Here is a 25,501-nt window from a genome sequence, read left to right as displayed (position 1 = left end):
AAATAGTGGATTAGGACAAAATAATCACAGTAAAAATACCTGCAGGCCTTTGTTGCCGCCTTTGTTGATTCTGCCTTCTTTTCTTCCTTTAATGTTAACCTGCTATTTTCCCTTTTGAATTTTCTCAGCCCCTCATGCCCCTTAGTGGCAGAATCAGGAATTTTTTCTGCTGATGAGTCAATAAGACAAAAATGACTGATCTTTTCAAGTGTGTAAACAAATGTGATAAAATTGATAGGTGCTTTTTACAATTCTATAAATAGTTCAGAATTAATACCAACAATATTTCAAACGCACTTCGTCTTCATTTAAACTTAGGAAAAAGGAAACAGATCTAATATACAAGAACTTGAATTATTAGATATATGACAAGGATACTTAGTTCTTATTTTATTAAACTTACAATCTGAAACCTCCTTTTTGAATCTGATACTTACAGTTAAGAGATACTTATTAAATGACTAGGCCCTTGAAACCTTTCATGCTTAAAAAAAGGAAGAAGCAAAAATCAAAACCTTAAAAAAAAAAAAAAAACTAGTATAGCCATTTTAAATGCATTTAGGAGTGTCTAAATGTATTTAGGAGAATAGGAGGAAGAAACCTACTCTTAATCTTGTCTAACAAAATAGCTGATAAGATTTTTATACTTTTAAAATTTGTGTTTATGTGGTTAAAGTTATGTTATATATCTTGCCTTTTTTCCCACTTAATATAGCCCTAGCATTCTTCCATGTTGTTACATCATTTTATGACTAGTAAATAAGATGGCAGCATAATAGGCTGTTGGGTGTATGACACCATTTTATTCACAGTGCTTATGACAAAGAGTGTGGATATTCCCCCCAAAAAAGTGGCTTTTAAGATAAAACATTCTAATAAAATAAAAATTCTCATTACATGGATTTTTGTGCATGTGTGTGTGTGGTACTGGGGATTGAACCCAGAGGCATTCTACCTCTGAGCTATACCCCCAGACCTAGTTTTTATTCTTTATTTTGAAACAGAGTCTCACTAAGTAGCTGAGGATGGCTATGAACCTGGGATCCTCCTGTCTCAGCCTCCCAAGTACTGAGATTACAAGCATGCGCCACCACACTTGGCTACATGGATTTTTGACAAATAGAATAATAATCTTATTGTAAAACCAATGTCTTTTTGTTTTCAGACATATGAACCAGAAAATTGAGGGAGTTAGTTGTCAGTTGAGAGTATTAAACCATGTTGGGTAAACATTTTGGAGAAGTCACAAATAAGTTGGATAGCTGCTTATTCTTGAATGGAGAATTTTTGCCATAAATCTTAATGTTAACAATGTGTTCTTCTATAGATTATGGAGCTTTGTGGTGCAAAAAGACTTGGTTATTTTGGAAGAAGTCAGTTCTATATTGCTTTGAAACTTGTTGCTGTTGCCCAATCTGGTTTTCCATTAAGAGTGGAAAGTATAAATACAGGTAAATATGCAATATTCCAGTAACTGAAATGAAAACAATTATCTAATTACAAATAAAGTCAGCGGAACTCTTGAGTCTCTCTAATATTATAATGGCATTTGTGACTTTAAAATTTCATCAGCTATTTCTCCCTATCTGTGTCTTACTTGAGAATATTAGAAATATGTTATATATTATATGTTATATATTATTGATAGCATATATTATAAGGAATATATCTTGTTAGGGTATATACATCATAGATTTTTGATAATATATATTCAGATGGCAATTTCAGAGTTAATTCACTAAAAATTATTTAGAAAGAACTTAGGCAATTTTATCAAGGTAAAGGATAAATTATAATGACCATCTTTATATATGGCTTCTTTTCTAAAATAGTGTTTTATATATTTGCTGGGTTTTGTTTTTGGTTTGGGAAGATTATAAAGGCCCCATTTTACAATAAAGTATCAGTTAGCCTCAACTTTTTTTGTGTGTGTATGTGTGTGTGTGTGTGGTACTGGGGTTCCTGGAAGCCCTTCTACCTCTGGGCTACACTCCCAGATTTATTTTATATTTTTTAAATTTGGAAACAGGGTCTCTGAAGCCAACATGGCTGTCTTCGAACCTGCACGGTCCTCCTTTCTCTGCCTCCCAAGCCCAGAAATTACAAGCGTGCGCTACCATGCCTGGCAAGCCTCAACTTTTTAATTGATAGAGACAATAGTAAAATATTGGCAGACTAAAACCTAGTTACAGATATCTGACTACTGTATAAGTGCCACCTCAGCTAATTTGTTTATCATTTAGTTGGAGGCTTGTTGATATGAAAGATGATATTCTACAAAGATAGGTGCTTATATGTGGAGGGTTCTGTAGATTTCTTAGAGAAAATGGGAAAGGGAAGATTTGAAGCATTCTATAATATCAAGTTCTTTATAGTTTTATTAAGTATTAGCTCAATGTATTGGTTAGCTGGAGGTTAACAGAGGTTGTAGACTGCTGCTGTGCCACACCTTACTCTTCTAGTGTTGAAAGCTTACATTCATTTCAGGTAATTTTGAATTATATATGCACTGAATAAACCCAATTGTTTTCTTCCTTCATAAATTGAGGTTCTAAAGAGATCGCCAAGGGGTCGTTTGAGGTGTAGGTCATTGGTAGAGTGCTTACCTAACATGCATGTACAAAGTCCTGGGTCCATTACCCAGCATCCCCAAAAGATAAAGAGTTAATCATGTAGTAGAGGGAAATATACTTTTCTCTAAAAATTTCTCCTGCCATTGTATTGTTTGTAGTCTACAAATAAGAGTTATAACTGGCATGTGGAGAAGTTCTTGTTTTTTGTTTTTTCTTTCTCCTCTGTTTAAAATTAGGTATAGACTACCTGGTTGTAGAAGAGATACTAGCCAAACTAAAGGGATGAAGAATGCCATTATGATTTTAAAGGAATATAGGTTGAGCCTTCCTAATCTAAATTATGTCCAAATAGTTTTGGATTTTGAACATTTCAGATTGGGGATTTTCTGATTAATGATGCTCACCCTGCTTTACAGGGTGCTATTACAGGCAAATATTCCAAAGTTTGAAAAACTCTTAACATTTTGAGTAAGGAATACTCAGCCCATAATTACTTTTGTTGTTAACAGTAAAGGATCTTCCTCTGCCAAGATTTGTTGCTTCAAAGAATGAACAAGAATCTCGACATGCAGCCTCATATTCTTCAGATTCTGAAAATCAAGGGTCTTATTCTGGTGTGATCCCCCCTCCGCCTGGCAGGGGGCAAGTAAAAAAGGGATCCGTAAGCCATGACACGGTTCAGCCTCGTACGTCTGCAGACCAGCAGGTAATTACATGCATGTATATGATATTAGTCCTGTGTAGATGTTGATACTAAACCTTTGTTGGTACCTTAATAATTAAATGTCTTCTTAAAGTTTTAAGTAATATAACATTTTTTCTAGGAACCATCCTCCCCAGTAGTTTCACCAGAACAGTCCCCACCCACCTCTCCCCATACCTGGAGGAAGCACGATCGTCATTCCAGTGGGGGCAATAGTGAGAGGCCTCTTGCGGGAGCGGGGCCATTTTGGTCTCCTTTTGGTGAAGCACAATCAGGTATTTTTAGATTGTTTTTAAGTATCCAATTATTTCGGGCTATAAATGGAAGGACTTCTAATAACATTTTTTGAAGAGTTGCCTTTATGATGATTTTTAAATATAAATTAGGTTAAGTTAAAGCAAATGTAATTATGAAAATTTGCAAGTAGATATATTGCTTTGAAAAGTAGTTGTTACATGTATTTATGAGGCTTAGACAGAGGATTATGGCTACCAGAGTCTTTGAATTTAAAATGAATAATCATTTCCCAGAATAGTGTTTATATGTTATGTAAGTTTTAGTATTGATGAAGCAAGTACAAAACAACTAAAAAGATTAAAGTAGGATATAATTTTTAATTAAACAGAAAATATTTCTTTGGAAATTGTTGCATTTCTTCAGAGTAAGAGTTTGGAAGAAAACTTTTTGTTAGCACATATTAACTATGCAGAAAAGTGACTTCATTGGAAAAAAAACTTTTATAATAGCTGTGGGTAGTTTACTTAATTATGAGTCAGCTTGTTTACCCATTTCCTTTTAGTTTCTTCTGCTGGTGATGCAGCGTGGTCCGGGCATTCTCCACCTCCACCTCAAGAAAACTGGGTCAGTTTTGCAGATACTCCACCAACCAGTACTCTTTTAACCATGCATCCTGCTTCTGTCCAGGTGTGACATTTTATTGGTATTGCAGTTTTATTTGCTTCATTCAGAGTATCGCTGCACTCATTGTTTTTATGTTTTGCTGTTGCTGATTTTATAAAAGCAAGTTCACTCTTACTTAAAAAAAAAATCTAGAACTCTGCTCTGTGCTGTTTTTCAAGTCTTTTTTCACTGGATGTTTCACTACAGGTTTTGGCTGATTTTATTTCTGTTTTTAATTCCTTAGTGAAGTTTTGAAAGGTTTCTGCATCTGGGAATATATTTGCTTGGCTTTGTTTGGACATTTTTCATAGCTTTCTTTTGCTTACATAATTGCTACCATTCTATACATTTCTATAATCATTGTACAAAAAACATTTCAATAAACTTGACTATAACAAATATGTCATTTGTTGATGACTTCTTACATTGTAAATATCTGCAAAAAATTAATTTTTCTGTCAAGGATAAATAACCTAGCAATCTTGGTCCATGTAATCATAGACAATCACTGTACTGAGGAAAAAATGTTTTATTGCAGGATCAGACAACAGTACGAACTGTAGCCTCAGCTACAACTGCCAATGAAATTCGTAGGCAATCCAGTAGTTATGATGATCCCTGGAAAATAACAGATGAACAAAGACAGTATTATGTAAATCAGTTTAAAACCATTCAGCCTGATCTAAACGGATTTATTCCAGGTGAGTTGTTGAAAACAGAAGTTCTTTTAGATGGGACATAATAAAAGTCTCAATTTCATAATCTCAAAGACAGTATTTTATTGGTCCTAGAATTTAGTTGTAAAGGACCACTAATTCTCAAATTATCTTTCTAAAAAGAATTTTTAATCACTGGGAACCAAAAATGATGTAATCAAAATAAGGTTACCTTTTTTCCAATGAAAAAAGTCTGAAATTTAATCTTCACATTCTGTTCTTGGATCTGTACAGATCAGAGTAACATTAAACAACACTGTTTTAATATTTCAGGATCTGCAGCTAAAGAGTTTTTTACAAAATCAAAGCTTCCTATTCTTGAACTTTCTCATATTTGGTAAGTGTGGTATATTAGTTGGGAAATGTGGGTTGTTTCTAGCAGGTAGATTTCAAAGCCTTAAAAAATAAACAATGAGACTCACCTCTTCAAAACTGTTCTCAAATAACTCAGGAAGATCTTACAATTGCCATTTTCTCTCTAATTCTTTAAGAAAGAAATAAGTGATGCTGGCCGGGCGTGGTGGCACACGCTTGTAATCCCAGCTTTTGGGAGGCTGAGACTGGAGGATCGCAGTTGGTGGACAGCCTCAGCTACTTAGTGAGGCCCTTCACAGCTCAGTGAGACCCTGTTTCAAAATAAAGAATACAAAATTAGGCAGGGGATGTAGCTCGGAGCTTAAATGCCTCTTGGGTTATACCCCAGACCCGCAAAAAATAATAATAATAATAATAACAATAATAATAATAATAAGTGATGCTGGTATAGACTTTTGGTGAGCTATAAAATTCAAACTATATTAACTCTTTATTTTCTTGCTAATATGTGAATGGAATAAAAGCTAGACTAAATGGTTTTATCTCTTTTCGTTTTTATCAATTTAAATAAATTCTAATGAAAACAGCCACATTCAGGGTGGTATAGCTATAGACAAGTTTAGTAATTTTTATGTCAAGCCAAAAGTTTCAGAAATAGTGCTTAGCTCCCATGCCAAACACACACTATTACTTTCTAGATGCTGCATGTAGTTGGAATTGGCCACTAGAAAACAAATGCCAGTCGCAATTACTTTTTAAAAACAATAATCAACACTGGTGTGTTCTTGTAGTCCCAGTACTTGGGAGACTGAGACAGGAGGATTGCAGATTCATGGCTAATCTTGGCAACTTAGGGAGGCTGTCAGCAACTTAGTGAGACCCTGTTTCAAAATAAAATATAAAATCAGGCTGGGGTGTAACTCAGAGGTAGATTGCCCCTAGGTTGAATTCCCAGTACCCCCCCCCTCAATTATCAAAGAGTTTTAGTGACACATGCCTATAATCTCAGTACTTAGGAGGCTGAAGCCAGGATGATTGCAAGTTTGAAGCCAGCACAGTAACTTAGTGAGACCCTATTTCTTTTGTTGTGTATGTTTTACTGGAGGGATCTGGGGGATGGAACCTAGGGGCATTCTATGTCTGAGCTATACCTTTGGCCCTGTTTGATTCCTTTATTTTGAAACAGGGTCTCACTAAATTGAGGAAGGCCTCACTGAGTTGCTGAGGCTGGCTGTGAACCTGCAATACTAAGTACTGTGATTACAAACCTGTGCCACCACGCCAGCCTAGTGAAACCTTATTTTAAAATAAAAAAGGTCAGGGATGTGTTTTGGAGGTAGAACCCCCTGGGTTCAACTACCAGTACAACAATGATGACAAATTAAATATTATTTCTGCTTTGTATCATTATACTCTAAATTTTGTTGATTTTTTTTTTCCCTTTTTCTGGCAGTACTGGGGGTGGAATCCAGGGGCTTTCTACCTCCAGGGTATACTCCCAGACCTATTTTATACTTTATTTAGAAAAAGGGTCTCACTAAGTTGCTGAGAGCCTCACTAAATAGCTGAGGCTGGCTTCAAACCCATGCAATCCTCCTGTCTCAGCCTCCCAAGTGCTGGGATTACAAGCGTGCGCCACCATGCCCAGCATGTTAATGTATTTTTAATACCATACAGTACTATAATAGGAAGTAGGTAGATAAATGCTTAAAACTGGAAAATCAAGAAGTGGCAATACGTGCATGTTCTTTATAGTTTAAGGAAATAAATACAAAAATGGTTGCCTTTCATCTAGGAAATGGCAGTGTGGAGGGCTGCATTTTTATATTTTATAGTTCTCTTCAGTGCTTTAATGTACTTATATGTTATACTTTGATAACAGTGAAAACAAAATTTTAAGTGATTTCCATTGCTTTATTTTATACACCTTTAACTGAACTCCATTACTGAAATACACACAATCTAAAGGTAATTTTCTGGTGACTTTAATCAGGACTATTTTTTTGACATTTTATTACAAGAATTTCAAGAATATAGGAAATTTGAAAGAATCGTACCATGGATACCCAGATGCCCTTCACCTAGATTCTGTGATTAATATTTCAGAGCCAAGTGTAGTGGCACATTCTGAATACCCATCTTTGGGAAACTGAGGCAGTGGGATTACAGGCACACACACACACACACACACACACACACACACACACACACACTTAAATGTAGTTGCTTTGTTACACATCTTTTCGTCTGTTGGATATTTAAAACTCATTACTTAGCCAGATGTGGTGCCATGTTTGTAATCCCAGAATTCAGGAAGCTGAGACCGGAGGATGGTGGTTCACGGACATTCTCAGGTACTTACTTGAGGCATTTTGCAACTCACTGAGACCCAGTTTCAAAATAAAGAATAAAAAATAGGGCTGGGGTACAGCTCGGAGGTAGAATGCCCTGGATTCCATCCTCAGTGCCACACGCACACACACAAAAAAAAATACATTGCTTTTGTGCTTCCTTGAGGAACGTACTTCTCTTTCGTCTTTTTTAGATTCCTTGGGGAAAGTATTTCTCTTTCATCTTTTTGAGAAATAAGGGATCCAAAGCAGAATGTGATTATATTCATAATAAGTTTGTCTTCTAGGGAACTCTCAGACTTTGATAAAGATGGTGCGTTGACACTGGATGAGTTTTGTGCCGCTTTTCATCTGGTGGTTGCTAGGAAGAATGGCTATGACTTACCAGAAAAACTCCCTGAAAGCTTAATGCCCAAACTCATTGATTTGGAAGATTCAGCAGGTAAGATTGGGAGCCAAAGGGAGCTAGCTGCATACCTTGGTAAATATAATTCTTGATTCTGGAAACAAAATCAGAATATATGTTAAAACTTTCTTAAATAGCTTAGACATTTCATCAGAAGCATATAAATATGCCACTAGGATAACATGAATAGATTGAACTTAGTTTTATTCGATAAACCTTAAAAATAGAAATACATATATATGTCACTGCTTTGTCTTTTTACTTGTGACTTGCTGAAATTTGAAGAGCATTTCACAGTGTTGTTAATTTGCACATTATAACTGCTTTACATTTTTCTGAAATGAGTAATCTGTCTTCATACAAACAGTTTTTTCTTTTTAATGCATCTTAATTTGTTGAAGGGAAGTAATCTGGCTCATCATTAGACTTTTGCAATCACAAGCATTTCCTTTCAAATGCCAAACTCTTTTTTGAAGACTTAAGAAAATCTGGTAATTTTGATTTTGATTTTAGACAATACTATTTTGTTAACAAGAATGCTAACTGGTCATACTCACTATTAGCCTACTTTAAAGGGAAAAAGAACATCAGGTAAAAATTAGTATATATTTCTTGAATTCTGAATGAATGAAGGGAAATCTAAGGTCACATCATAGATTAACTTAATTAATTTTAGTTTTTCTGTATAAATTCTCTTGAGATATGATGATGGAAGGGATTTTATACTTCTAATGAGGAACTTAGAGTTTGGCTTTCAAATGGGTAACCTCTCTTTAACTTAAAAATGTGTATGGTCTGATTTTATTATCTAAGTTATACAGAAAGAATCATGTGTATGAAATTACTGTCACCAAGATAACAGTCTGCCTGGAGTCAAGAATCTGAGTGTGCCTCTGGTTTTGCTAATTATGCCTGTGACCTTGGTCAAGTTCTAACCATATACTCTTACTTTTTTCTTCTGTTTCTCCACCTAAGAGGTGGAATCTGTGCCATTCACATTTTAGGCACTTACCTTTTATCAACCATGGGATTGATTAAAATACTTAATATTAGCTACGTGTGGTGATCCATGCCTGTAATCTTAGTACTTGGAAGGCTCAGACAGGAGGACTTCAGCTTTGAAGCTAACCTCACTCGGCACCTTAGCCAGACCCTCAGCAACTTGACAAGACCCTGTTTCAAAATAAAAAATATAGTTCAGAAGTAGTGAGACTCTGTTTCAAATTTAAAAAAATAAGAGAACTGGGAGTATAGCTCAGAGGTAGAATTCCCTGTGTTCAATTCCTAAAAAGGGAAGAGAGGGAGGAGAGGAGAATGGATTAAATTTAAGGGATATTTTTCTATGAGAATTCTAGGATTTTATTGTTTCAGGTAATTATGAAATAGCAGTTAACCACCAATTTTAGTTAAAAGTTAGGTATCTTTGTTAAGGTAGTTTTGTTTCAAAGTATTCTGATTGTACCTACTTAAGAAAAAAATTCATTGTTTATTTAACTCATCTGATAGTAGCCAAAAGAATAAATGTTTTTGTCTATAACTCTAGCTTTTGTTTAGTTTAAAAATTGGGCCTTTGGGCTAGAAATGCATCTCAGTGGTAGAGCACTTGCCTCATATATGCAAGGTCCTGGGTTTGATTTGCAGCCCCCTTTCCAAATTGGGTCTTGTAGCTAGAGTTTTTATAAGACTGAAAACTGATAGTGTAGTGGTGAAAGGAAATAATTTAAGTTTAATCTTTTATATCATTTTCTAGAGGCGTTATTTCTGTCATGTATTGCATTCAGATAGGTAAATCTTGCTTTTGCATGTAAGTAGCCTATAATTTTTATCCTTTATTTAACTTAAATAAAATCAGTTCCTTTGTAAATTTCATCTACTGCCAGAATATAATGCTAACTTATACTGGTCACATCTGTTAATCAGAGGCTTATTTTTGGCCTACATGCTTCTGTACTATTGTTTCAACTGTAATCTTAAAGGTGTCACAGACTAAGAAGTTACTTTTCCCCCTTCCAACATCATAGGTGGTTCTCTATCAAATTGTAAACATTTTGACCACACAGATTGAGATATGCTTCATCTATTTAATACATTTTGAAATTCTGTTAATTCTGGGGTGAGGAGAAACAATACAAATAATCTTTTTTATTCTACCCATTATAAACCCAAGATTTATATGACAGAGTTCTTTGAATATAGAAATTGTCCTATGATACTATGTACCAGTCAGTATCCATAAAACCCATTATAAATAACTGTGTTTTTAGAACTTCACAAGGAAGAAATAATTAAATAGTTTCTTTTGACTGACCACAGTTATCCCCTCTGTAGAGCTTTTTGGACTGCAGGCAAAGAGAGTTCCTTTGATTGAGATAGCATCTTCTACATGCTTTTATCAAGAAATATGTCACACTAAATTCTGTTTTTTTTATTTTTTTTCTCCTCTCTTTATACCACTATCCCTTTGAACTTCACAAAAAATAAGGAAATGTGCCGGGCAGGGTGGCACACACTTGTAATCCCAGTACTTGGCAGGCCAAGACAGGAGGATTACAAGCTTGAGGCCAGCTTCAGCTACTTAGGCCCTTCACAACTTAGTAGGACCCTGTTTCAAAATAAAGAGTTAAAAATAGGGCTGGGGATGTAGTCTAGCTCAAAGGTAGGATTCCCCTGGGCTCAATCCCTAGTATAACGAAAGAAAGGAAAGAAAGGAAAGAAAGGAAGAAAGAAAGAAAGAAAGAAAGAAAGAAAGAAAGAAAGAAAAGGAGAGAGAGAAGGAAATGTATTATATTCATTACAGTATCCTCAGTACCTAACACTTTGTCAAGCATGCACTAAATTGCTGAATAAACAAGCATTGAATGAATTAATGCTAATAATAAACCATTTTCAAAGTAAGATTTTTTTTATTTTTATTTTTTATTCTTTTTATTTTTTTGGTGGTACTGGGGTTCCTGGAAACCCTTCTACCTCCAGGTTACACTCCCAGACCTATTTTATATTTTTGAAACAGGGTCTCTTACGCCAGCACCGCTGGCTTCAAACCTGCGCGATCCTCCTGTCTCCGCCTCCCAAGCACGGGGATTACAAGCGTGCGCCACCACCCCCGGCCTTAAGATTTTTTTTTAAAAAATAATTTTCTGCCTTTTAAATATAGCAACTTGTTGTCTTTAACTTTGTGACATTGGTACATACCAAAATGTTACTTGTATAAGTGTTTTATACTTGGAGTTTAAAACTGTTCAGGGGCACAGATGTAACTCAGTGGCAGAATGCTTGTCTTACATGCTTGAGGCTCTGGGTACTGTCCCCAGCACCATCTAAATCAGTCGCCAGCCAGTCAGCCTCTTAAGCAGATACATGGAGATCAGTGGTGACTTGAATTACAACTCCTGGGAGTAAGAAGCTTGCTTTCCATAGGCATGCAAACATGGGTGAGGTAAATATATATTTTTCCAACATCATTTGAATAGGTTTAGATACAAGATAAATGATTAAGAATCATAGGCCGGGCATGGTGGCGCATGCTTGTAATTCCCACACTTGGGAGGCGGAGACAGGAGTATCCTGCAGGTTGGAAGCCAGACACGCTGGCTTAAGATACCCTGTTTCCAAATAAAAGTATAAGATAGGTCTGGGAGTATAGCCCGGAGGTAGAAGGGTTTCCAGGAACCCCAGTACCACACACACACAAAAAGAATCGTAGATAGCTGGGCATGGTTGCATACGCCTGTAATACCAGTACTTGGAAAGCTGAGACAGGAAAATCACAAGTTCAAGAAAACTTCAGAAAGTAGTGAGACTGATCAACTAGCGAGACTGCTTCAAAATAAAAATAAAGAGAATCCTACGTAGGAGCATTTACATAGAGCTAAATTCAGATACTTAATACACAGTATCAGTACTGAATTTGGCAGCTAAAGAAAATAGAATGAGAAACTTGATTTTTTTTTTTTTTGTCTTACCAAAGAAAGCAAATAAAAATTCACCTGCAGGAATAGCTTCTAAAGCTGAATTCAGGAAAGAATGTTTAACTAAGAATATTTATCTTCTTTAAAAGAAAAGGATTAAGCTACCTACTACAGTAGTATATCTTAAGGAAAAAACAAACACCAAGATGCTGTACATCTTAAATCTACAAAGAATCTTGTGCAGTGTAGCATGGTTGCAATTTTACACTTGTTTTTGTAATTATTTGATACATCGCCCTTTCTCTCCCCCTAGACTAGAGGCTTTGGGGGAAGGAGTAAATAGATCAGCTTTGTTCCTTAGATGTCAGCACCTCCCAGGGTGTGAATTGAATACATAAGTCGATGTTAACATTTTTCAAATGACTAAATGAATAAGCAAGTGTTTTTTAACTTTCCTGTTTCCATACCACACTGCTCAGATAAACAAATTTGTAGTATCTAGGAAGCCACAAGAAGGAAAGGGTTGTGCTCCCTGCCTTCCTCTCCAAACATTAGTGTATATAGTAAATGTGGGCATATGTTTTATTGTTCTTTCTAGGGTGCAAAGCATAGGTCCCCCAAACTCTCTGCCGTACCTCTAATATGAATTTTTTAAAAGCCAGGGAAGGAAAGAGACATCAAACTTTTCATTGATAATTTATTAGAAATCTATGTAAATCAGATTTGAATCAACCTTGGTTGCTACAAATTAGTCACTATTGCAGGGAGTGGTGGTTCACACTTGTAATCCCAGCTTTCAGGAGGCTTACACAGGAGGATTACAGTTTGTGGCCAGCCTCAGCTACTTAGTGATGCCCTCTGCAACTTAGTGAGACCCTGTTTCAAAAATAAAGAATAAAAAATAGGACAATAGGACAGGGGCTGTAGCTCAGAGGTCGAGTGCCCCTGGGTTCCTTCTCCAAACCCAAAAAAAAAAAAAAAAAAAAAAACTAGTCACAGTCACTGTTAACATCTCTTGTATTCATCCAAAAGTTTTTAGTAAAATAGGCTACACACAGATACACAGATAGTGGTCATATACATCCATTGTCCCTTACAATGTTCAGCAGACATGCTTGTATTTCATTACATACCGCATTCTTTATCATGCAAGGTATTCCGTAATACAGTTGTACTGTACAGATTGCAGTTCCTTATTGGTAGTTGTTTGTATTGATTGTTTTAACCTTAAAACAGTGCTGCTGTGAACATACTTAGTCATGTTTTATACAACTAACTCGCCAGAATCTTTGTTTTTAAAAATTTGCTATCTGAGTACCTTTATTTGCACAGGGAAAAAATAAACTACGCACCAGTACTCATCAAGAACATTACTAAAGGAATTACTTCTCAAACCATCTCCCAATGGGTATTCACGTGCCCACCCATCCCCCTTTTCTGTAACATTGTTATCAAAGTGGCATTGCATTACAAATAGGTATTATAGCCAAAAAATCCATACAGTTGAATTGCATACTGGCATAGGTATACTGTTTAATGAAATTGGTGGAAGTAATTAGAACTCTTCAAATCCCAGACACTGGGATAAAAGGCCAGATAATACCTAAGAGAGAAAAAACCCTAGAAGAGTAGCGATAGTTGTGTCTTTAAAAGATATGGCCATACGAATGTTTAATGATACCCTTAATTATCTCTTGTAGAAATGACATTTTTTCTTTATGGTTGTGCTTTGAAAGTCAAAAGTTAATAAAGTGTCTCTGTCTTCCTCTGTTAAAAAGAGAAGTTCCCTGGAATGAGAGCCTTGTCTTTCTTGCTCTGTACTGTGTCTGAAGAGCCTGGAACTTTATAGGCTGTCAGTAAATGTTCACTGATTCAGTCAGTGGTTGTTGTTTTTTTATTTGTTTGTTTGTTTGTGGTACTAAGGATTGAACCCAAGGGTATTCTTCCTCTGAGCTATACCCCCAGCCCTGTTTTTTATGCTTTACTTTGAAACGGGGGCTCAGTAAGTTGTGAGGGCCTCACTGAGTAACTGAAGTTGGCCACAAACCTGAGATCCTCCTGTCTCAGCCTCCCAAATACTGAGATTACAGGCATGTGTCACCATGCCAGGCTGTGATCTTTAATTTTTCTACCAAATTATGTTCCCCCAAAATTAATATCCTTCATTCTTTGTTCTTTATAGCAATTTCCACAGTTTTCTGTATCTTTAACACAAAGCCCCAATTGTTTTTTCTTTTCTTTATGAAATTCTAATTCTTATTTTAACTGGCATTATTTAAATGGACTTGATAATGAGAATTTTCTCTATATCTATAGGTAATATTCTTTGAGGTAGAATAGCAAAATCAAATAGGTGCTATCGTTACTGTAAATAATGATCAAATAGGTGTTGATCATTACTGTAAAAAAGTCAACATAGTTAGAATTGTGTGTGAATTTTTTTAAACCTTTGATATATTTTACTTTCTTATTTTAAAGAATTAGTTTTAATTTAAAACTAATAAACTTCTACGTAAAACTTCTTAATAAGGTTTGCGCCAGGGGTGGTGGCGCACGCTTGTAATCCCCGCGCTTGGGAGGCGGAGACAGGAGGATCTCGCAGGTTCAAAGCCAGCCGCGCTGGCTTAAGAGACCCTGTTTCCAAATAAAAATAATATAAAATAGGTTTGGGAGTGTAGCCTGGAGGTAGAAGGGCTTCCAGAAACCCCAGTACCACCAAAAAAAAAAAAAAAAAAAAGGTCTGCATATTGAGCAGGCTTTCTATTTTATAGAAAATTAGAAGTAGAATTCATGTTTTAAATAGAACTTAATTTTTTGATACCAAATATCAATTAAGACAAAATGAAAGCATATCTTACACTCATTCTTTGGTCTTTTAGTATGAATGAAAAAGTTACTATTGTACTTTTTCTTGAGGAATTAAAATTTATTCAAACTCATTTATTTTTATCTTAAATATTTTTCTTGTAAGAATAGTATTTCATTTCAAATAAGTAGTAGGTATAGTTAGTTTTACTTGAAGCTTTTAAATGAAATTGGCATCTTGAACTTTCATGACTGAAGAACTTTTTGGATTTGCTTACTGCTTGATGAAAGGAAAATAAGTTTCAAACTAAGACTTCATGGGAGTGTATGTATTTCTGTAAGGCTAACAAGAGCTGGCAGTAACTTTTGAGATAATTTTTTAATATATCAAATGTAATTTTTAAAAAGCTACAAATTCAGGACTGGTAGGTTACAAGAGTAGTAGCACTAAAGTTATTTTTTAAAGGCTGTTCAGCAGGTATTATATATTGAAGTGAATTCATGAACTTTCCAAATTCTTTGAAAGATAGAAGGATGAGAACTGCTGCCAGTGTTTAAAAACCTAGAATATAGCCATACTGCGGTCTTATCATACTCATTTGTCTCTTCTAAACATTTTAGACCTAGAAAGACTTTTGCATAACAGCCCTTTGGGGGTTAACTTTAACAAATAATTTAGGCTCATGCTCTTCTTTTTCAGCCCTGATGCTCTGATGATGTCAGGGGCAGAGCAGAACCCTCAGGAGGGAGGCAGGGTGTTGACACAGTGTTCCAGCAGGAGGCTAGGTTGGAACACTGCATCAGGTAAGAGTAAAATGCACCCCTGCCTCCAGAAGGATAGCCTTGAAGCCTGACACCTGTGGGTGGGCAGGAGCGCTTGGTTGGACTCCTTACAGGGATAAAAGTGAAGGAGAGACAGTTTATTTCCAGAATGAATGCTTCTTAGACTCTGGATTGTTGGTTCTTAGAACATAGGTAATTTGATCCTTTCCTACTGCCATTTTTTGTTGTATATGAAGTAGGAAAGATGCAATGCATAATTTTGCTAATTTCTCCCAGAAATAATTTTTGGATTTTCCAGGAGTCATTTTTCAGAGTTATTAACCTTAGGACTCCTTTACACTCTTAAAAATCACGGACCTGGGGAGCATTTATATGAGTTAAGTCTGTCGGTTCATTCTATTAGGAATCTGGACATGATGTCACACATCTCTTAATTCCAGTACTTCGGAGGCTGAGATGGGAGGATTGCAGGTTCAAAGCCAGCTTCAGCAATTTAGCAAGACCCTGTTTCCAAATAGAAAAATAAAAAGAGCAGAGGGTGTAGCTCAGAGGTAGAATCCAACCTGGACTCAATCCCCAGTACCACAGAAAAGAAAGAAATTAAAACTGATACATTTTATATATTTTTCTCTTCCTACCCCCTAAGCTTTAAAAATAATTACTACTTTATTTAAAATAGCAGTAATAAGTCCTTTACATGATAGCATAAATATTTTTAGGAATATATTTTCCAAAATAAAACAGTGTGAAAAGTTAACATTATTTTACTTTTTGCAAATCTCTTTAATAATTTGGTTTAATAGAAATCAGATAGATTGTCATACTTGTTTCTGCATTTTTGTCTTTTGGGATATATTATTATTATTTAGTCCCAAATTATTATTTAGGTCCCAAAACTAAGCCCTGAAGATCAAATCCAGTTTGTGGCTCCCTTTTGTATATTATAGATTTTTTAATCATTTTAAATAAATCAAAGGATATTTCATTACCCATGAAAATTACATGAAATTAAATTTTAGGGCCTATAAATACAGTTTTATTAGAACATGGCCATTTCCTTCATTGATAAATTGTTTTTAGCTACATATGAACTCCAGTGACAGAATTAAATAGTTGTAGTATGGATCATATAACCTACAAAACCTAAAATACATATTATCATGTTTTAAGAAAAAAAAAGTGCCAATTCCTAAAGTATGTAAAGTCTAGTCATCTTACACAATAAAAAGAAAGACCATTATGTAGCTTTTCCAGATATTGTGGCTATTATATGATACTACAGCAAAACACACATGGTAATTGCTTAAAGGTTATTTGTAGTGTCGAACTTAAAACCATGTTAATGAGTTTTTTTACTGTTAAAATCCACTGATCTATTTTGTACTTTGAGTGAAACCTTTATCCATACATGATTTTGTATCATAATACAGTTTTTATTTGTAAAATAAATATTCATTCATTGAGTTATATAATCTTTCAGGTGTTGGGATATTTCATTATAAAATATATAAAAAAGAAAAGTCGTGCATGGTGGCGCACGCTTGTAATCCCCGCGCTTGGGAGGCTGAGACAGGAGGATCGCACAGGTTCAAAGCCAGCCTCAGCTACTTAGTGAGGCTCTCAGCAACTTAGTGAGACCCTGTTTCCAAATTAAAATATAAAGTAGGTCTGGGAGTGTAGCCCAGAAGTAGAAAGCCTCTGGGTTCCACCCCCAGTACCGCAAATAAATAAATAAATATCAAAAAAATCTAATTGGTTTTTGGCTTGAGGATTTTTGTATTATGTTTTGTTGTGGTATTGGGGAGTGAACCTAGGAGTGCTTTACTACTGAACTACATCCCTTTTTATCTTTTATGTTGAGACAAGATCTTGATAAATTGTCCAAGCTGGCCTCAAACTTGGAATCCGCCTGCCTCGGCCTCCCAAGTACTGGAATTACAGGCACGCACTACCACACTTGGCAAAAGAAAACCGTGAACTTATCAGAGAAGTCTTTAAGTGCTAGAAAACTCTTAAGTTTATGTACACATATATACATTTTTCAAAATTATAACTTTTCCTTAAAAGCTTGAAATTTGCCACTAGTAACAAACACTGAAAATAGTTGCTTGCCTAAAAGTGACCATCTCACTTCAGTTTTGAGAAAATGTCTGCCTAATACCCAAGTTCAAATAATTATAGTTTACCAGTTGTTTCTTTAAAAAAAAAAATATTTCATGAAAAGTGGTCGCCATTCAGCTTACAACAGTACTTTTCCCTGAGACAATTGTTATACTTTGATATGCAGCAGAAATGTTTTATTTTCCATTTGTCATTCAGAGTATTTTCTAAAATGTGTTGTTTAGAGTTGAGATTTACTAGAATTACATTACTGCTTCATTAAGAAATTCTTCAATGAGATCAGCATGCATAGCTTTCTTTCTTTCTTTTTTTTTTTTTTTTGTGGTACTGGGGTTCCTGGAAGCCCTTCTATATCCAGGCTACACTCCCAGACCTATTTTCACATTTTTATTTGGAAACGGTCTCCTAAGCCAGCGCACACAGCTGGCTTCGAACCTGCGCGATCCTCCTGTCTCCGCCTCCCAAGCGCGGGGATTACAAGCGTGCGCCACCACGCCCGGCAGCATGCATAATTTTATCTTGTAAAATTTTTAAATTGATAATTATAAGTGAATAGCAAAGTGATTATTATATTTTGTTGTCACTTCCTTGAGTCTTGCTAATGAGCTATCACTTAACTATTGCCTTTATAACATCAGTGCCATTGTCGACCCAGAGAAAGAATGTTAATATTATTGGAACAACTTTGACTTTTCAAACTCCCTAAAAGAGTCTTGAAGAATCCCAAAAAAGGGTCCAAAGACCATAACTTAAGAACTGCTATTCTAGAAAATAGCTGTTGAAATAATAATAAAGTTTAGTTACTAGTTGAATAGCATTTCAGTGCTCAGCCTAAAGAGACTACTCCCATTGTACCTTTGTACTAGTGAGCCAGAATCTATGTGCTCAGAATCTATGTCAGAGTATAACGCCCTGGCGTAAGGGTGAGGTATAATCTGGCCCTGAATTGTCAGAAGACAACATCCTGAGATCTTGAAAGCCAAACCAGAGATCCAGAAGGCCCTATGATAATATTTAAGAGTAATGTAATTGAGTCTGGCTTTAAATTGGTCCTTTTGAGAATTATTCTTTGAATGGTTACCAATAGCTACTTAATTCTGTTTATTTTTCTTCAATACTCACCTGCTTTGGGGAGAGGCATCTTTTAAAGACACTCACAGTTTTAGCAAACTGTCAGATTTATAGCTATTGCTCTCTTTAACTTACTTGCCCTTCATTGTCATGGGAGAAAAAGGCCCTGTTGTCTGTGCCCTTAGAAACCCAAGCCAGCCAATGAGGAATTTTCTTCTACAATTTATGATGAGTAGTTTTTCCATGAGTTTTCTGAGAACTTTCAATTCAGAGATCTTATTACATTATCTGAAACCTTCCTACCTCTAATGTTTTTATACTTCCCTGAAATTTTTATTATAAACAGATAGGACTAAGAAAGAAACAAATAATTTGTGATCATACATTACAGATACTAGTCAAATTGGTGCTGAGCTATAAAGTAGAACTTGCAGTATGGTTTACTTAGAAAGGTATAATTCAAGTTAAGGGAAATATTTTGAGACTCATGTAATAGCATAAGCAGAAGAAAACTTTTTGAGAACTTTTTATATTTTATTTTATTATAGTGGTACTGGAATTGAACTCAGGGACATTCTACCTCCGAGCTACACTCAGCCCTATTTTTTATTCTTTATGTTTAAACGGGGTCTCACTGAGTTGTGGAGGACCTCCACTGAGTAGCTGAGGCTGTCCGTGAACCTGAATCCTCCTGTCTCAGCCTTCCGAGTACTGAGATTACAAGTGTGCGCCACCACGCCCAGCTTGAGAACTTTTTAAACTACAAATAATCATACTTCTAAGAAAATTATAGTAACAGAATGAAATAACACAAAGAGTAACTTATTCAGTAAATACTTGAGTACTACTACTTTTAGATTCGATGTTGGACACTAAAACTGGAAAGATTTTTTTGTATGACTAGATTGAAAGATTAAAAGCTATAGACAGAGCCGGGCATGGTGGGCACGCTTGTGATCCCAGCATGCGGGAGGCTGAGACCAGAGGATCATGATTTATGGCAGCCTCAGCTACTTAGTGAGGCCCTCTGCAACTTAGTGAGGCCCTGTTTCAAAATGAAGAATAAAAAATTGAGCTGGAAGTGTAGCTCGGAGGTAGAATGCCTTTGGGTTCCACTCTCGGTATTGCAAAAAAAAAAAAAGAAAAGAAAAGAAAAGAAAACCAATATACATTGTTAGGTTATTATATGATTGTCTGTTTAGAAATCTGAAGTACTAGCTAGGCATGGTGGTACAAGCTTGTAATCCCAGTACTTGGGAGGCTGAGACCAGAGAATCATGCAGGCTCAAAGCCAGCCTCAGCTACTTAGTTAGGCTTTCAGCAATATATTGTGACCCTGTTTACAAATAAAATATAAAATAGGTCTGGGAGTGTAGCTTGGAGGTAAAAAGCCCCTGAGTTCCATCCCCAGTACCACCAAAAAAAAAAAAAATCTGAAGTACTAACACGTAATGTCATGTGTCTTTCTGATGTGTTATTTTATTCACCTTACCTATGATCAGATAGAAAATAGGAGATATTGAAATTATATTTTGGGTAGGTGGTCTAACTAGATTATGTACTCCTTATTGGATAGAATTATATTCAGTGCTGTGTAAAACTTGGAAAAACTAGAATGTGAGTTTAGTTACCGTTTGTTTGTTTGTTTGTTTGTTTGTTTGTTTGTTTGTTTGTTTGTTGGTGGACCTGGGGTTGGAATCCATGGGCATTCTATCGCCAAGGAAAACCTCCAACCCTATTTTTTATTCTTTATTTTGAAACAAGGTCTCACTAAATTGAGGGGGGCCTCACTAAATAGCTGAGGCTGTCTGCAAACCACAATCCTCCTATCTCAGCCTTCCAAATGCTGGGATTATAAGCATGCACCACCACACCTGGCTTGGTGTTTCTTTTGTTTTTAAGTGTAGTTTTAGATATTGTAAATTAAGGCTTAAATACAATTAAAAGTGGAATATTCTTCTTTTTTTTCTTTTTTTTTTTTGGTGGTGGTGGTACTGGGGTTCCTGGAAGCCCTTCTACCCCCGGGCTACACTTCCAGACCTATTTTTACATTTTTATTTGGAAACAGGGTCTCCTAAGCCAGCGCACACGGCTGGCTTCGAACCCGCGCGATCCTCCTGTCTCTGCCTCCCAAACACGGGGATTACAAGCGTGCGCCACCATGCCCAGCCATATTCTTCAAAATTTTAAAACCTGTTTTGAATAAACATCATGGATTTTTAGCTATCTCATTTACATCTAAGCTAGCATAATGCCAGTGAGCAAAAACTGAGTTTTTTTTGTTTTTGTTTTTTGTTTTTTGTTTTTTTTTGTTGTTCTTGTTTTACCTGTGGTGCTGTGGATGGAACCCAGGGCATTCTACCTCCAAGCGACACCAGCCCTATTTTTATTCTTTATTATTTTGAAACAGTCCCACTGAGTTGCAAAGGGCCTCACTAAGTACCTGAGGCCTGAGGCTGGCTGTGAATCTGCGATCCTTCTGTCCCAGCCTCCCAAATTCTGGGATGACAAGTGTGTGCCACCATGCCAGGCTTTAAAGATGAAAGTCTTAAGCTTTAAGGCTAAGGTGTGGTGTAGCGGTAGAGCAGGCATTTGCCATGCATACAACCCTGGGTTCAGTCCCCAGCACCAGAAAACAATTTCAGGTTTCACAGGGGCTCATTGACTTTGCTTTTGACTTGGGGCTAGGGTCTCCTTCCTGTTGTTGTACCACTTTGTGTAACAAGGAAGATTTGTAGAGATTTTGTGAATGAATTAGTGTAAGTCAGCAGTTCCTAAGGGAATACTGAGGTATTTTATTTGGTGAAAAGCATTTGGGAAAAACCTGATGTACACAATGTTTAGTTTATTTACTCTGGAATGTCAGAAGTCTTGATATCCAGAAATGTGTTAAGATGCTCCAACAGAGAATTACAGTATTTCCCAAACTTATTTTAGCCAAAACCCTAATTTTTCAGTCACCCTGATGAATGGTATGGCACAGAATACACTTTGGGAGCTGATACAAATCCATCCCTAATATCAGAAAATCGTCTGAAGCATGTGACCTTTATCATTATCACTATGCATGATATTCATCTTTCTACTTCTAGCTAGATTTTATTTTCACAAGAAATTCAAAAGCTATGATTGTAGGTAGACCATGAGCAGCATGAGTAAGTATTACCTGGTTAGAATGTCTGTTTTGAGAATATGAGGAAAAGAAATTCAGATTGCAGTTTATGAAAATCATCTGCTATTTTCTTTTAAAAAATCTTCCAAACTAAAATATATTGTTATTAGAGAAAGTCTCTGTTTTTTACATTGCAGATGTTGGGGACCAGCAAGGTGAGGTAGGTTACTCAGGCTCTCCTGCTGAAGCACCTCCAAGCAAGTCACCCTCGATGCCATCGCTGAACCAGACGTGGCCTGAGCTGAATCAGAGCAGCGAGGTTAGCAGAGCTCTCCCCCACACCCCTTCTTTTAAAATTAAAATTAGCTTTTTGAAGGTAAGAAGTACCAACCACATAGGGTAATTTTAGTCTAGAAGTCTTTCAGCATGCATGCAGAGTTAGGAGAACACATTGATGTAACTAGTAAACAAATATTTGTGATGATGTGACTCTGAGGTTTTTAAAGTTCATGGACTATCATTTGGTTTTCATCACTCATCACTAAAAGATTTTGAGTTAGTTGAGGCAAATGAATGAAGTTAAAAGAGAGAATGGCTTGGCCAAGATCTTACATTCAGGGAGGTTTAAGAGCTAAGATTTTAGCAAGTCCTTTGCTCTCTGGTAAACTGCCTTGTCCACTGAGTCGTTCTTACTCTTTATAAAGCAGAGTACACGATACAATTGGAATCATAGCTTTGAAAGAGGTATTAGAAAAAGTCACTAGTCTACCTTTCTATGTGAAAAAACTATTTTCTCAACCCAAATATGTATAAATAGTTTTCCTCAATACAAAATAAAGTGGTTCTACCATGTTACATATGACCAAGTGCAATATGCGAAACAGGATTTAGGACAAATGCGTTCTTCTCTATGACTTTGGATTCTGTTTTACAAAACAATGAAAGGGCCGCTGATCAGAACGAAGGAACAGGGCCTGAGGCCCTGCTTCCTCTCAAGTACTTCCTAAGGCCTCTCTGTTAGACGCCTTAGTTTCTGAAAAACTCTTATTTAGAAACTGCTGCTGTAGGCTGTTAGAGCAGTATTATTTGTGAACAAATTATTTTTTTTATTCCTTATGATTTTTTTTCTTTCACTTTTAGATAGCACTGCAAAATTAAGTTTGTTAACTTGCAGAGAAGAGTAAGCTTTTGTGCTTACCATGCTTTTTGGAGTTTTGTTTTTGCTTTTTGCAGTACTGGGGATGAAACTCAGGGGCATTTTACCTCCAAGCTACACCCCCAGCCCTATTTTTTATTCTTTATTTTGAAACAAGATCTCACTAAATTGCGAAGGGCCTCACTAAGTTGCTGAACCTGATCTCGTACCCAGATTCTCCTGTCTCAGCCTCCCAAATGCTAATATTACAAGTGTGTACCACCATGTCCAGCTTTTACCATGTCTCTTTTTCTTCTGTTTTTGTGGTACCTAGGGGCATTCTGCCTCCCAGTGACACACCCAGCCCTATTTTTTATTCTTTATTTTGAAATAGGAGTTGCAACTCACTGAGTTGCAAAGGGCCTTACTAAGTAGTAGCTGAGGCTGCCCTTGAACCGCTATCCTCCTGTCTCAGCTTCCCAAATGCTGGGATTACAAGCATGCGCCACCACACCCAGCTTACCATGTCTTTTAAAGCCAGAAAAATACTGGATTAAGGAGCACCTTGGTTAATTTGGGACGGTTGGAAAATACAGAAGTAACTAGCAGTTTTATATTACTTCTGCTTTGTAACCACAGCCGTTGTATCTAAAGCATTATAACATTATGCCACATGTCCTAGCATCAGATGTAAATACGTAAATATAGGGATTTGTAGAAGCAGAGATTGAGCCTTGGAATGATTTGCTAATGGAGAGGGTTCATGAAGAGTAGGGTCAGTGTTCTTGTGATTATTATTTTTGCTGCATTTATGTTTCTATCACTTTCTTAAAGCAGTATCAGAATAAAAGAGGATTGTTAGTCCATTGTTAGCAGTTTGCAAATAAAAGCAACTCTTGTAAAGCATCTCACTTTTAAAACCTATATTCACTTTAAGTGGAATCATATATGGTCAGTAAACACGAGGGACAGATGTTCCTTGTCAATTCTGATTCCAATAATTGCACTTTCACTACTTAAATATTCCTATCAGCTAGGTGTGGTGGCACATGCTTGTAATCCCAGTACTTCAAGGCTGACACATGAGGATTCCAGGTTCATGGCCAGCCTCAGCTACTTAGTGAGGCTCTCCACAACTTAGACATTGTTTCAAAATAAAGAATAAAAAAAATTGGGCTGGGTATGTATCTCAGAGATATAATGCCTGTGGGTTCAACCCCCAGCAACACACACACACACACACACACACACACACACACACACACACACACTTTCTATTTTTGTAGTATTTGGTAATGTCATAATTTTTTGCAATATATGAAAATTTAAAGTCTTAATAAAACATTAACTTTTAAGATATTTTAATTATACCTACTAAAATATCTGCTTTATGACATAAAATTCAGATTCTATTTTATCTACCACAGAGCACTGATATTCTTTCACTTTTACTCCGCACCTCTAGTTAGGGGATGACACTAATAAGGATCCCTAACACTTACTGAGTACTTTTGATGTGCCCATTCTGTTCAAATAGTTCTTTACATATGTTAATTCATTAAGTCTTCAGAACACTCCTATGAGATTTGTGTTATTAATTTAATGTTACAGATAGTGAAACTGAACTACAGCGAGGTTATATAACAGGCCCAAGTTTGCACAGAATTCCAGTAGTCTGGTTCCAGAGCTGTGCTTTTAGCAATTGTACAAAAGTCATGAAGATAATATGAGTATCTCCCTGTCCTCCAGGTAGCTTACATACAATCTTATAAAACCAAGTTAAATTTGATACACCCAGAGAATGTACATAGATAAATGCCTTCTTTTTGACAAAAGTCTTCTATATCTAAGCTTTTTTCCATAATTAGACAATTAGGATTTTAAAAATTGCTTCAGAATCCTGGCAACAGTGATTATTGAAGAAGAAACTAATTATATTAACATGTTACTGTTGTTAAATCACTTTCCTAAAGTGATACTCCATAATAAAGTTTAATAACTCAGGACCTTTGTTTATGAAACTCTGAATGCGTCAGTATTTCTTTATATATTTTAATTGTCATATTAGAATTAGGAAAAGTTGTTGAATGATTATATTAGCCACTTTTGTAGGTCATTTATAACAGTGCACTCATTTGTTAATATCGATTTCTACATATCTTATCACATTGATTATTTTAAATAGTAATTGAACTTTGAATCATAAAATTGTATACTTTCCCAAACTGAATTACAAAAAGGATTTCTATTGATAGGGCAGTTGTGTCTCTGTGTAAACATTTGTGTGTATATATTGTATATGTGTAGATGTTTTTCCCTCTTGAGAGGATAATAGATAATTTTTAAGACACAGACCTAGATCATTTTAATACAATGTTGATAAAAAAAATTCTATACTATTTTATTACTAAGATCTCTAAAACAAATGGAATTTACTATAATTGATACTGATTTATCACTCCACCTATTTTAAGAGGTATGATGTTTCCTTATGTACCTCTTTTAGATAAATAGTACGTCATATACATCGTTTATATATAGCACATACTCAGATGCTTGATTTGCTCTCGTTGTGGCGCATTCTGGTTTTTCTAGCATGGGG

General features: G+C 35.9%; 1 protein-coding gene across 5 annotated transcripts in view; it reads left to right on the top strand.

Moving 5' to 3' along the window:
• The window catches only part of REPS1 (RALBP1 associated Eps domain containing 1), a gene marked incomplete at both ends in the record, with an annotated part of 89,301 nt that overhangs the window by 38,621 nt on the left and 25,179 nt on the right, over positions 1-25,501 (top strand). For all 5 annotated transcript variants that reach the window (XM_080699770.1, XM_080699769.1, XM_080699768.1 and 2 more), the window contains 8 exons: positions 1,328-1,451; positions 3,083-3,279; positions 3,398-3,551; positions 4,076-4,200; positions 4,715-4,877; positions 5,166-5,229; positions 7,846-8,000; positions 21,962-22,083. In XM_080699770.1, the coding sequence (XP_080555896.1) occupies positions 1,328-1,451; positions 3,083-3,279; positions 3,398-3,551; positions 4,076-4,200; positions 4,715-4,877; positions 5,166-5,229; positions 7,846-8,000; positions 21,962-22,083 (1,104 nt within the window). The remainder of the gene's footprint in view (positions 1-1,327; positions 1,452-3,082; positions 3,280-3,397; positions 3,552-4,075; positions 4,201-4,714; positions 4,878-5,165; positions 5,230-7,845; positions 8,001-21,961; positions 22,084-25,501) is intronic.

This window comes from Muscardinus avellanarius, assembly GCF_963383645.1.
Source record: "Muscardinus avellanarius genome assembly, chromosome: 8".
NCBI lineage: Eukaryota > Metazoa > Chordata > Mammalia > Rodentia > Gliridae > Muscardinus > Muscardinus avellanarius.
The sequence above is the reverse complement of the archived record's forward strand: the minus strand, read 5'-3'. Positions and strand labels throughout refer to the sequence as shown.